Source organism: Alosa pseudoharengus, unplaced genomic scaffold, assembly GCF_046254945.1.
Source record: "Alosa pseudoharengus isolate Yale_2024_CS ecotype anadromous, Long Island Sound unplaced genomic scaffold, YU_APseudo_1.1 YU_APseudo_1.1_scf_9, whole genome shotgun sequence".
Taxonomy (NCBI): Eukaryota; Metazoa; Chordata; class Actinopteri; order Clupeiformes; family Clupeidae; genus Alosa; species Alosa pseudoharengus.
The window spans coordinates 7,077,589-7,090,307 of record NW_027468881.1 but is presented as its reverse complement, the minus strand read 5'-3'; the positions used below and the strand labels follow the sequence as shown (position 1 = coordinate 7,090,307).

Below are 12,719 nucleotides of genomic sequence, written 5' to 3'. Positions count from 1 at the left end.
AGAGAGAGAGAGAGAGAGAGAGAGAGAGAGAGAGAGAGAGAGAGAGAGAGAGAGAGAGAGAGAGAGAGAGAGAGAGAGAGAGAGAAGAGATAGGGGGAGAGGCAAGACAGAGAGAGAGGAAGAGAAAGACGGGGTAAAGGGGCACAGAGAGAGAGGGAGATAGAGACAGAGAACTGAGAGAAAGAAAGAACGAGTGAGACCAAGAGAGAGAGAGAGAGAGAGAGAGTGCAAAATGCTGGGGCAGCCATCTGCCATGTCAATCACAGGCCTGCGCGCACGTGTCACGGAGCGAGGCTGACCAGGCCGGGCCCTTAGTCAAGGTTTCCTACCTACGAGCTCTCATCCACCCTGTCCCAGGCACTCACCGCAGGCCTGCCTCTATGGGTGTTCACAGCCTCCACGTTCAGAAACACAGACTCCACCTTACACCCTGCACCAGAGGGAGAGAGAGAGAGAGTTATGTCAATAAAGTGTAATAAATGGTCATAAGTGTATTGAATTGAATTGAATTGAGAGAGAAAGAAGCATGGGAGTGGAAAAGAAAAAAGAAAATGGAGGGAAGAGAAGAGAACTTGGGAGCTTGTCCGTTTTGAAGGAGGATAACAGAATTGAGAAAGAGAACTCAGAAACTGAGTAAGATAGAATAGGGCAGTGCTGACCATAAGCGACTGGTGTGAGCTTCAGGACTGTGTGTAGGGGACACTTCAGGTAGGGCAGCTCCTCTGTGAAGGGTAAAGAATCAGGACAGGCAAGAGATCAGGCCTGGGATAAACCTGGATTCATTTCAATGGAAAAAATGCTGCATCCTCCTACTGTCTCCTTATTACAGTGCAAACACTATATAACCCTCTCACATAAATGCCTACTACACATTACTATACCTAAGCTCAAATACATAATTCTAAAACTAATAATTCTGGTCCTTGATTGTGATTGGCTGAGTCACGTTCGATGCCGTTTTAAAATGCAGCATAAACATGACCGCATTTCATTCTATATTACTGTGCTTCCATAACTTGATACAAAAGTTAAAGTAGCTGTGTCTCGATGTTGCTTGGCAACCATTCAGATAGAGGAAATATATTTCTTGGCGGAAGAGTGATTATCTATGAATAAATCGGTTCCATTTCTAGTTGCTGTGCCTTTACTTTGTGAAACTTTGCCAGGTATTTATAGTAACAGTTTTAGAAAAACAATAAGCCACTTGAGTCCATAGGTTACACTGATTCTACAACAGCTAAGCTAGCGCATCGTGCCTAATAACCCCCCTTAGTTGTTGTAGAATCAGTGTAACCTACGGCCTCTCGGGCTTATTGCTTAAATTTGATATAGTGTACTCATGTTACAAGTACATTTTAATTAAATAACAATGTTCATATTAGCCAAGGGTTATATCATGTACCCAAAAGGCTTTACTGCTTAGAGTGTGTTTAATTCTCACCTGCGCTCTTATCGAGAAAGTAAGCGAGCAGGCATCGCATGACAGCCTGATGGCAGGTCACCAGCACGTTCTCCTGCCGCTCCAGCTCCATGATGACCGGCTCCAGCCGTTGCACCAAGTCCTCATATGACTGGACACAAGCACAGCCACACTCAAACATGGGGCCAGAGACAGGGGCAGCCAGCACACAGATAAGGGTGGGCTTCAATCAGTACTGTTGATTTCAACTTTGAGTGTTGAACCAAACTGATGACTTCGTAAGACAAGAAAAGGCAGCATTGTGTTGCCCTGTACTGTGCAGGTTCTTTGGACAGCCTGACAAATAAGTTTTACGCCCCCAACCCATGTTCACCCCAGAATAACCATTTATTAACAAAACTCTGAGTCTATGATTTTTATAATGATTCAACATTATGGGAAGGTATCGTTAATTTCCCACCGATGAATCAGCCTTCATGTTTACTAACTATACACCCACAAAAGTCACCTCCAAAATGTGTCCCTTATGCTATTTTTAAAATTCTTGACAGCAAAAACTCTAAAACAAAGACAGCTGAAATCTACATCCACTCTAGCACACTCTGTTCCTGTCTCACTCCACCGATATGAGCCAAGTGTGTTGGGATGATTCTGTAATTACAGCCTGGCCGGTGTGACCCTCCTCACCTCTCCCTTGGGGTAGCGGTAGCGGTACTTGTCCTGGTCCCTCAGGGCAAATTCCTCGGGGTAGTTCGCCTGGATCTCCTCATAGGTCAGCTCCTCACACACGCCCTGTAATCACAATAGATGGGCACATGGCTGATGACGACGATGAGGAAGAAAACCACACCAGTACTGTCCTTGAGTACTGGTGTACTGTACTGGTGAGAGTCAAATGGAACAATTGTCTGATGGAAGCATTAACTAAGTGTTCAAGGGATTTATCTCGTGCACACATTCCTTATTTCAGAGTTTGTTTGTGCTATGCATAGCATAACACATTGATTGGTTTTGTTTGTTTTTTTACATTAGTTGTCGACTGAATATACTGACATAACATCTTAACCTAAATATAGCACAGAGATACATCTTCATCTAATCTGACTTCATCTAATCTGATTAACATGTCCCTTCAGAAGACATTCATGGATTTCTACATTCATGGCTTTCTTTTTTCTCTAACTTTATCCATGCTAGTAACTGACATGAACTAAACTTGATTTGAATCTCACCGCATCTATTTCATTGAGCGCTTTCCACTGCTCGTAGGGAACACCCAGGGCCTCTGCTGTCTGGATGGTGCGTTTCATGTGACTCGTCCAAACCTTCAGGTCTGGGATGTTCTGACTTTTGATATACCTCCCAAGGGCAGCAGCAAACTGAGGAGGGAGAGACACAGAGCTCACTAGGACGGACCACACATATACTCAGTCAGCCAGTGCAGCCACTGTAAAAAGCATGAACAGCAAAGGGGGACCATGTCCTTCTGTTGGGTAGAAATGAAGCCAACATTAGTGAAAATGAAAAGGTGTCTCCAACTGGACTGAAATGCACAGTCAGTGTATTTTTGGAGCATGTGCAGCCAAGCGCATGTGTGGATGCATTTGCTGTTCATCATACTGTTCCTTTCCGGTGCCTCACGTATGATATGTGCGTAAAATGCCCATGCCTTTTATAGTCATGGAATGACAAACAACATGAAAATGGCCACAACCAAGCTTAGTCAGACACAAATGGCAGAGGCAGTTACAAAAACGAAAACCCTCTAGGGTAATAGATATTCAGATGAATGAAAGCTCATTTGGACACAGTCACGGAGAATGGTGGAGGTGGTTACCACTCATCACCATCTTAACCCGCTGCTCAAACTCACCTTGCTACCATTCCGAGACAGCCCCGAGTCCCCACCAATCCGGCCCAGGAGGTTGAGCTCGCTCTCACCGTGGCGACACAAGTAGATGGTGCGCGGTGTGACGTGGATGTTCATCAGGTAGTACACAATCCGGCTCTGGATGTGGTCCTGCACCCGGTTGACCAGGTATCGAGATCCCACGTTAAAGATCTTTATGTAGGACAGGTGACTGATGATGGCAATGGCAGAGAGACAGAAGGAGAGAGAAAGAGAGATTAGATGTGCTTTTGAGGGAAATGTATGCATTTGTTATGCAATCAAGAGCATGCTCCAATCAAGAAGTCAATCACTGCAAGGAAAAAATGCTTCTTTAAAGCTTTGTAAAAAAAACATAATCACTGACAAACACTTCTGCATTGGAAAGAAAATACATTTTGAAAAAGGCTCTCTATACATTATGGAGCTGATTTCACAACCATCATTGTTGCCATGACGCTGTCTGTATTGTTTCTGTCACCTGTCTTTGTCGTCATCCAGGGGGACGTAGGTGACCTTGTAGCACTCGATCCTCTTCAGGAAGTCAGCCACCGCCTCCTCCTTGTCACAGTCGGTATAATCTGGGCTGCTGAGCTTCACTTGCTGTGAAACAGTGAACAGACCATGCACCTTTTAAGGACCTGTGTATATCATAATACCAAAAAGTGACTATTGCAGTGAAAATACCAAAGACCTTTTAAGAGCCTGTGTATATGGAGTAATGCATAATAACAAGGAGTTCAGAAAACATAACATACCAAATACTCGGTATAGTCAAGAGCAAATCCACATAAACCACAGCCATTAAAAAGTCTGAGGCCCTGACCTGGGCTGTTTGGAGCAGCACAGAGCTGTACCTGAAGACACTGCCTGCTGAGTCAAATGGCAATCATTTTGCCTGTGTCAGGAGCTAGGAACAACAGTGGCACCCAGTGCATATACCCTTGCATGCACATAAGAAAGACAGTTTTTGCAGCTTTCCTAAATATTATGTAAACCCAAATAGCATTTTCCTCAGGCATATGAAAGCATTTCATACTTGGATTTCTCCCACAAAAAGGCACTTTCTTAGTCATGGATGTCAGATATAATTTGTTTATATCAACATATTTAATCAAATATAAGCTGTTTTCTGAAAGTTTTCTGAGGTATGTGCAGGACTGTTTCAAGAGTCATTTCCGTACCTTGATGTTCTCAGCGATGATTTCAGGATCATCACAAATAGACTCTATGAAGAAGACCTATAAAAAAAAGAGAGGAGCATTTTACCTTCAGCACTTGGCACTCATACTTCCCTACCTCGGTTGCACTTTAGTTATGCAATGGTTACACATCAATGACCGCATTAATATTTGACTGTCCTGTGTCTGAGTCTGCTTGCTTAGAGCAGTGTTTCCCAAACTTTTTTTCTGGCGACCCACTTTTTAAAAATGACAGACCATCGCGACCCATTTCACTTCAAATCTACCCTGCAACCACCAATATTGTTTTAGGCCAGGTTCTCCAACTTTTCTATGCCTCTCCCAACCATACATTGCTATAGGATCCCTGCTTTGAACACGGTTGTGTTGCATTTTGAGCACCATCAGCGTGAAAAGTTGGAAATTACTACTGAAAAGATACGCTTTAATGCGCATCCGAGAGTAGGGGAAATTCTCGCATGTTGCGCAGTCGTCATTCGTCAGCATAGTAAGCTGTTCATGTATTTCTAAAAAAAAAAAAGTTGTAGGCTACGTTGCGTTGCAGACAAATCAGTCCATAACACTGTGGACGTCAATTCCAATGTAAACAGCAAATAACTCAAGTCGTTATATTGTATTGTTGTATTATATTATATTGTATAGTCGTTATATCAGAACAAGAGGCGTTTGCGCAATAGCCGGAAGAATGCGCCTTTACTTTGGAGTTAGCGAGGTAAAAAACGAGAGGAATAGTGTTTAAAATGCCCATTTTAATTGTAGACTAATATAATGCACTGTTGTGCATTTTAAATCAGAAATAAGAATGTGAGGAGGTTGCTATTAGCTTTAAAGATTGCATCTGCAATCGAAACTGTATGCAAATTGAATGGCCTTATGTCCGGTCTATGGATGTCTGCTTTAGTTGACAGCACGGTCACTAGATTTTAATCGGTAAAGTTGAGGAGCTGGTATCTATTAATGTTCGTGCAAATAGGCGGATTCATGTCCCTTGCAGTTTGCAACTGCGAGGTACATGGCAGGCGCCCCACAGAACGGTTTCATTTTGAGATGTCCATGCTGGCACCCCCTCTGCGATGCGTTCGTCCCCCAGTTTCATGCGCCAGTTTCATGAGCTTTTATGACAAAACCGTGACTGTGGTAGTTAACAATCTACATCCTAATAGAAAACTGTTAGCTTTCCTGGTATCAAATGACAAATGGTATCAGTTAGGCCTATAACACAACATAAATTGTGCTGGCGACCCAAATAAAATCTCCTGCGACCCACCCGTGGGTCGCGACCCAGACTTTGGGAAACACTGGCTTAGAGGACTGGGAGTGGGAACAGTTAGCATTCCCTTCATACAACACAGCTGATTATCATTCAGGTGAAGTATTTTCACTGTATATGTGTACTGTGTACATTTGATTCATTTTAAACATGCACATATGCACATACTACAGTGTGTGTCTTGAATAACTAAACCACTTCACCTTGTACCCATTGTCTTTGGCATAGCTGAGAATGACCTCCCTTCTTTCCCGAGTGGTGTTGGTGGCATCAAACACCTGATTCAACAAACACCACAAATCAACTTTGTAGAAACATTGAGAAGCTTAATTTAAAGGTATTTCTTTAAAGGATGTGGAAATGAGTATGGCTTAATGCTACTTGAGCCTAAATGTGATGTTATCTATGATATGTTGACCATAGCGATAAGATTAGATATCTGCCACGTTGTGCAAAGCCAACTGAGATAAACCAATTTGAGCCATTATTGACTCTGTTTGGTGTGTGTGTGTGTGTGTGTGTGTGTGTGTGTGTGTGTGTGTGTGTGTGCTTGTTTGTGCACATGTGCAAATGGCAGTTCTACTCACCGCCACCTGGCCATGCTCCAGCATGAAATAAGTCCCAACATCCTTCAGAGCAGAAAGAGCACATGCTCTAAAGACACACACACATAGGAGAGAGAGAGAGAGAGGAATTACCTTTATGAGACAACAAAATGACCACCACAGATGAAGGAAGTGGTCTTTGTTTATACACAATAGAGACCCACAGCTGATATCCAGAAGCCTTCCTTACCTGCGAATCTTCATGGCCTCTTCATTGTCAGGACGGAAAAACTCAAAGTTTTTGTAAGTTCGTACTGCATCCCTCCGATACTGACCCACATTGAACACTGAGGACATTAAGCATTACGTGAGCGACATTACGTCAGATGACACCGGAAACGAAGAGCTTATCGAAACACACACTTAATTGTAACACAGCCAACATGGATAATTGATATGCTAGTCAAGTTCGGCCCCAATACCTCTGAAGTTCCTGTTCTCAACAACGCTCCCTGAGTCCTATTTTTTAAAACTCCCTTGCCGGCAAAGATTTGCTAGCAACTATATTGTCTTTTATGTGGTGTGTGCATGTGTGTGTTTGTTGGAACACTGGTAAACATCCATGTTATCTCTCTTTCAAGGTGTATGAGTTTAAGATGAAAAGCCATTGCCAAGAAATTTGGTATGTGTATGTGTTCGTAATATGTGGCTTAAAACATAATAGCTTTAAGGAACAACAGGCTGTGGGTTTCTGATCTACTGCAAAGCTATTTGTGCCACCCATTTATTAAAGTTGGGGTAGAACATTTAAGAGTGTGCAACTTTCTCTTTTAGTTTGGCATGCTTTTTGTTTCCAGCACCTGTGTGGGCCTGTGCGTGCTATCAACATTCTTCTTCCGATCACCTTACCCTTGGTGGGGACCCCTATCCAGTTGAGGTAGCGTGTGAGCTTCTTGGAGATGTAGGTCTTCCCTCTGGCAGGAAGACCCACCATCACGATCATAGTGGGCGAGTTTGTGAACTGCGGCACCGAGGCTGTCACACACACACACACACACACACACACAGAGCATAGTCATGACCCACTGTTCCCAAAACAACACACACACACAATGATGAATGTCATTACTCAGACACATGTTTTATCATTGCATAAATATTCCCATGGTCATATGTCATTATGTCATGTCATATGACCTTTCGAGATGTACCATGTGGACAGTACATGTCCAAGGACCTATCAGTACAAAAGGACACTTGAATCTGCAGTTGACCATGGGGTCAATCACCTTTAGGGGGGCTCATTATCAGCTAGCAATCTGTGCATAAGTCCAGTAGCACTGATCACCCCACCATACGCAAAAAAAGAAAAGAGAGTGTGTGAGAGAGAGAGAGAGAGAGTGAGATTAGATTGTACTTTTGAGGGAAATGTACGCATTTGAGAGAGAGAGATTCAGCTCTAATATTACTGTGTAGCCTCCGATGGCACATGTGCCTACACTTCACCAAGACCAACCTGAACAACCTGCTCTGTTTGCTATTCACCATAAAGCCACAAAATCTGATGTAAGAGCATCTTCTAATTGCCATACATGCCAGTACAACAACAGTGACTACAAAAAGGCATCCATGATTAATGAAGTATGACTGGCAGCACTCAGCATGATTACATCCCTAATCAGAGTGACAGATGACAGAATAAGTAAAGATTAAATGATGGGGTGAGAAGTAAAGAAAGAAAGAGAGAGCAAGAGAGAGATGGAGAGAAAGAGAAAGAGTAAGAGACATGGGAAGGAAAGAACTGAAGAAAGAAGGAGAGAGGAGTCTCTCTCGCTTTCCCCCACGGCGTGAAACTTACACCCCCTCCGGCGGTTCAGCTTGCTGCTCATCCAAGGCACCCATATCTTCTGCAGCGGATTCTGTGTCAGCTCTGTGTGTTTGAGGGACATCTTTCCCTGAGCAATGTGCGTCCTAACAAGCGTGCGCGTGTGTGTGTCCACACGGCCGTTACTCACAGTAAGACTGGGTGAGCGAGTGTCGTATGGTGCCTCAGGTGAGTGGTATGAAAAGAGGAATGTGAGGGCTTGTTGGAATCTGTCTAAAAAAAGCCACTGATGTCTCAGTCACCTGAGCACTAAAGGAGAGAATCTGATTGGCTGACAGGAGCCGGGGCAGGACTTTCTACACCTGCTCACTGTTCAGCCTATGCTTCACAGACCGTACACTAGCACCTGTGATGACAGGACCTATTTCCATTCACTTGATTGTTTGAAGGTGTGTCTGTTAAATACAGCTAGGATATAGTAACTATGACTGAGGTAGGAATTATGACTATGATGTGAATACAACATTGTAATGAATTGGATTCTGTTTGTGATATCTTGAAAGTTGCGCCAAAATACTACACAACTTTTACAGCTACAGCCAGTTTTTAAAGTATTTTAACATCTTCTCAATTTCTGTCTTAAATGCACTGAGCACATCCAAGATGATTTGTAGGCAAGGATCCCTAAATCTTTATATTTGTTAATTTGCATATGCTGAGTTGCAACCCTTAGGCTCTGTGTGGATTTTGGTTTAATGAATCAAAATTACTTTTCTGTCTACTGCCAGAATACCCCACTTTTACCATTTCATATCAACAAAATCATTTATTTGGCAAATCAAATGCCCTAAACTGATCAAGTAGTTGGTTGAGCATAACCCACTTTATTTGTTCATGTATGTCAACCACATGGCATACTATGAGTGAAGACACAAACAAATACTCTCGTTGTCTCACTTAGTCATGTACTCAAGACCGTACCTCATGAAAACAATTACTCTTACCTAACCACGAATATAACCATGACACAGAGAACTCTAACCCATTGCCATTATAATGCTCTCTTTGGTTGGCTCCTGCAGACAACACCTCTCTCTGACACACAGTATACTTCACTGCCAGCACCACGAGGGGGCAGGAAAACATTCATACTCGGCATGACTACTGTCATAGCTGTTCATCGCCCTGTCCACCAGAGGTGTCAGGTGCGTCTGCTATGACTCAGCTTTGATCTTCTTTTATGAACAACAACAACAACACTCTGACCCTGGTTGAATCACGTACCAACACAAACACAGGAAGCATTTTACAGGTCATGGGCATAGACTGTCTTTGAGAAGATTATAGCCCATCTATGACCTATTTATGACCTTATGCTTATGTTGATGTCTTTCTATTCCTGTTCAAGGTGGAGTTACCCATGTTGGCCATTCACACTTTCAAGCTGTTGAGTTGTAACGCAGGCCCCTAGGGTCAAAGGTTGAATAATTACACACTAACGAGATTAAACAGCATTAGATAGTGCACGTTCCACACACCAACTAAGCGGCCAGACTAATCTCATTGTGTTGTTTGAGAAAACAGTGCCAGATTGCAGACAGCCTACATGACGCTTGCAGCATAGACACAGCTGCCCTGTCCTGTTCGACAGGGGCAAGTTATTCACGACTGTCCTGTTCAGGATCTCGCCACTGAAACTATCAGATACACAGCACAGCAAAATGTGACTGAATATTGTGACTGATAATCAGCACAACAAATGCATGTATATAATAGTAGATAATGAATATTGAATACTGGTGGTACAAGTTATACACTTTGTCAGCCTTGGCAAATGCTGTTGAAAACACAGCTTCGGTCCGTTGAGCTACAGCACAGGTTCCCAACCTTCTTTGGTAAGTGACCCTATTTTGATGTCACAAAACATTGGCGACCCCAATCATTCACAACATCTCTGTTGTAACACCCAGTCGAGAGTGGTACTTTGATTTTCTCCAAATGCATAGCAAGCTAATTCGTTTGGCTATCTTTGAGCTTCTGGTTGTTTTGCTACTTTGTTTGGAATGTTAAACAAGCATGATTACGTCAAACAAACATCTCATGCGGGCTGTCAAAGTTTATTTTTACGTAGCCAGATTGTAATGAAGGATCCAATTAGTTACTTAACTTAATTTTTTCTTTAATGTATGTATATTTTAATGTAATGTACTGGTCAATTGTATGATACCTAGTATCTCAGGCAGCACCATTTGAATTTCAGGCCCAAGGTTGGGAAACGATGAGCTACAGGAACATATGCAGCTTTGTGGTGATTGACTGCCTGTCTGACTGACTCCCTACACTGGTATTTAAAGGACTCTTGGCCTGGGGAAGCTGGACACTACCTACACTCTTCCAACTAAACGATTCTGCAGCCTCTCTTGATCCATGTCCATGTTGCCCCCTATCCAAATGTGGCCTCCGAGCATGGCACCCTTACAGACGTTTATTCTGGCACACCCCTGGCCCAGGTCTGGCGCACATCCATGCCCGGCAGAGACAGCTGATCCTTGGGCCAGCAGAGGGAGAAGTCCCCTGTAAGGTGACACCTTCCACCCAACCAGTCCAGTCCTGAAGAGAGTGGACACTGGGCCTACTTCGCGATTAGGTGTAAGGGGACTTAGGGTTATGCAATTTCCCCCCATGGCAGTTCATGGGAATGTTCTCTTCCATGGCCAATTACAACCGAGGCTCGGCATCATTAGCTCAGCAAAACCACATGCCAAACAGTAAGTGTTTATTATAGCTGCAGTGGTTCTCATCTTAATATCAGTTACTGAGTTCAGATAACTAACAATGATACACCAGGTGCTCTGCAACAAAGATGTCTGCTTGAGATTTGTGTATGTCTGATTAGGTAACATTTGAATGGTCAAGCAGTCTTAAGTATCTTCATCACATTCTCCTTAACAAGCAGCCATGTGGTCATTTACCATGCTTCAGGCATACCAGCAACACATTATATGATGGGCCTACTTCCTGGTCAAACTCTCCTATGCAATAACATCGTGCTCCAAGGTCCGAAAGGATGTATTATTACCTGAAAACAGAGATACAGTTTTGACCTGAATCATGCATTATATATTGCACACTGGAGTTGACTAAAACCCTCAAAAATATGTGTCACCTCACCTGTGCTCTCGCACCGCATACGTTTTCGAACTTGCCGTTTAATAGGCGTTTGAGCCATTGTTGCAGAGCTACTGTTACTGTAGGGCTGTGTAATGTCCTTAATAATCTGGTCCCCTCGCAGATGCAAACACCACTGCCTTGTTACGATATTCCAGATGGTTGTTGCAAAGTCCTTCTTTCCCGATGCAGAATCACGGGGCCCCACCTCCCAGATCCTTGACGTAGGGATATTTGATCCGAACGTTTCTGTCTTGAGTCCTTAACTGCTGTCCAGGCCTCGAGTTATTACAAGATAAGGCTATGCTAGAGTCCTGAGGCAGGGACAGGGACTGTGAGCCAAGCTGTAGGACAGACATTCGACTGACAGGAGATGCATTCTCTCTTCCCCAAATGCAATTCCACCTCTAGTGGTCGACCCTTGATAACTTTACAACCGAAAGCCTTTGTTTGGTGGCAGGAAATAATAACTGGCACTGAAGTACTTTCTCTTCCAAACAGTCGCAAGGAGACAGAAGGACGCATTGGCAGGTTTTGGATCGGGATGGTTACTTGCCTTGTTGCGCGAAGCACATGTGCCTGCTATGTAACACTGCATCTCCGTCCGCAGTCAGATGCATGCGGTCACTCAAATGTATATGGTCGAAGTGGTTTCCTGACTGATAACCCCACGACTACAGGTATTTTATTTTCTGCTCAAGGCAACAACATTGAAACGAACCTATAGTCAAGTGCATATAGATTTCAGTTTTGGAACATAATAAGGGGCTATGGAAAGTTGTGCAATTAACTGTAGGTTTTGAACGAAAACATTCACGATCTTAAATAATTTACCAACATGATTAAAGCACTGCTTGTAGTGATTACGTAATTCCGCTGTTTTTAAAATGTAGCGCGTCACGCTCATGCCAATTGGTGGAGACTGAAACTCGAGCTCTTATTCTCGCCTTATTCTGTCAATAATGATTACTCACCATGTGGACGCTGGAAACGCGGCACTCGTTCACCGATACAGGGGGGCTCGGCCATTGCTTGCGTAATAAGCGTTACGTTCATATTCCAAGCAAAGGAGTTTATTTATGGCGCGTCGTTAGCGGGTACGTGGCGTACTCCTCAGCAGGCTGTTGCCGCCCGTGCCGGGTGTGAAATGCTGTCTCACAGCCTCGTTGCTATGTTTTCTCGATTGTAGACCTTGGATTACTCCTGGCAGACCCGTCCGGCGATTGTAGTTCACACTGTGGCCCTTTAGTGCATCAACCCCACAAGGGCAGTATCGCGTGTAGCCACATAAGAGTAGCCTACACCAGTGTTTACCACATTAATGAACCATCAAACACGATGGCGTTCTTGTGAATTACAAAATACTCGAATAGTGCAGGTCCATTCACTGGCTGCAAGAGG

The 12,719-nt window shown here is 43.6% G+C and overlaps 1 protein-coding gene across 6 annotated transcripts in view; it reads right to left on the bottom strand.

Annotated features, from left to right (window-relative positions):
- The window catches only part of LOC143114880 (6-phosphofructo-2-kinase/fructose-2,6-bisphosphatase-like), a 16,689-nt gene extending 3,970 nt beyond the window's left edge, over positions 1-12,719 (bottom strand). For 2 of the 6 annotated variants that reach the window (XM_076276708.1, XM_076276711.1), the window contains exons 1-13: positions 8,184-9,350; positions 7,235-7,360; positions 6,576-6,672; positions 6,368-6,434; positions 5,984-6,058; positions 4,493-4,549; positions 3,790-3,911; positions 3,294-3,501; positions 2,653-2,799; positions 2,108-2,212; positions 1,442-1,571; positions 660-722; positions 366-430 (exon numbers count right to left, since the gene is read on the bottom strand). In XM_076276708.1, the coding sequence (XP_076132823.1) occupies positions 366-430; positions 660-722; positions 1,442-1,571; positions 2,108-2,212; positions 2,653-2,799; positions 3,294-3,501; positions 3,790-3,911; positions 4,493-4,549; positions 5,984-6,058; positions 6,368-6,434; positions 6,576-6,672; positions 7,235-7,360; positions 8,184-8,274 (1,353 nt within the window). In that variant the 5' untranslated portion in view covers positions 8,275-9,350. Of the gene's footprint in view, positions 1-329; positions 431-659; positions 723-1,441; positions 1,572-2,107; positions 2,213-2,652; positions 2,800-3,293; positions 3,502-3,789; positions 3,912-4,492; positions 4,550-5,983; positions 6,059-6,367; positions 6,435-6,575; positions 6,673-7,234; positions 7,361-8,183; positions 9,351-11,321; positions 12,209-12,292 lie in introns of those variants that run through there. The other 4 variants (XM_076276709.1, XM_076276710.1, XM_076276713.1 and 1 more) reach the window with 4 other exon arrangements.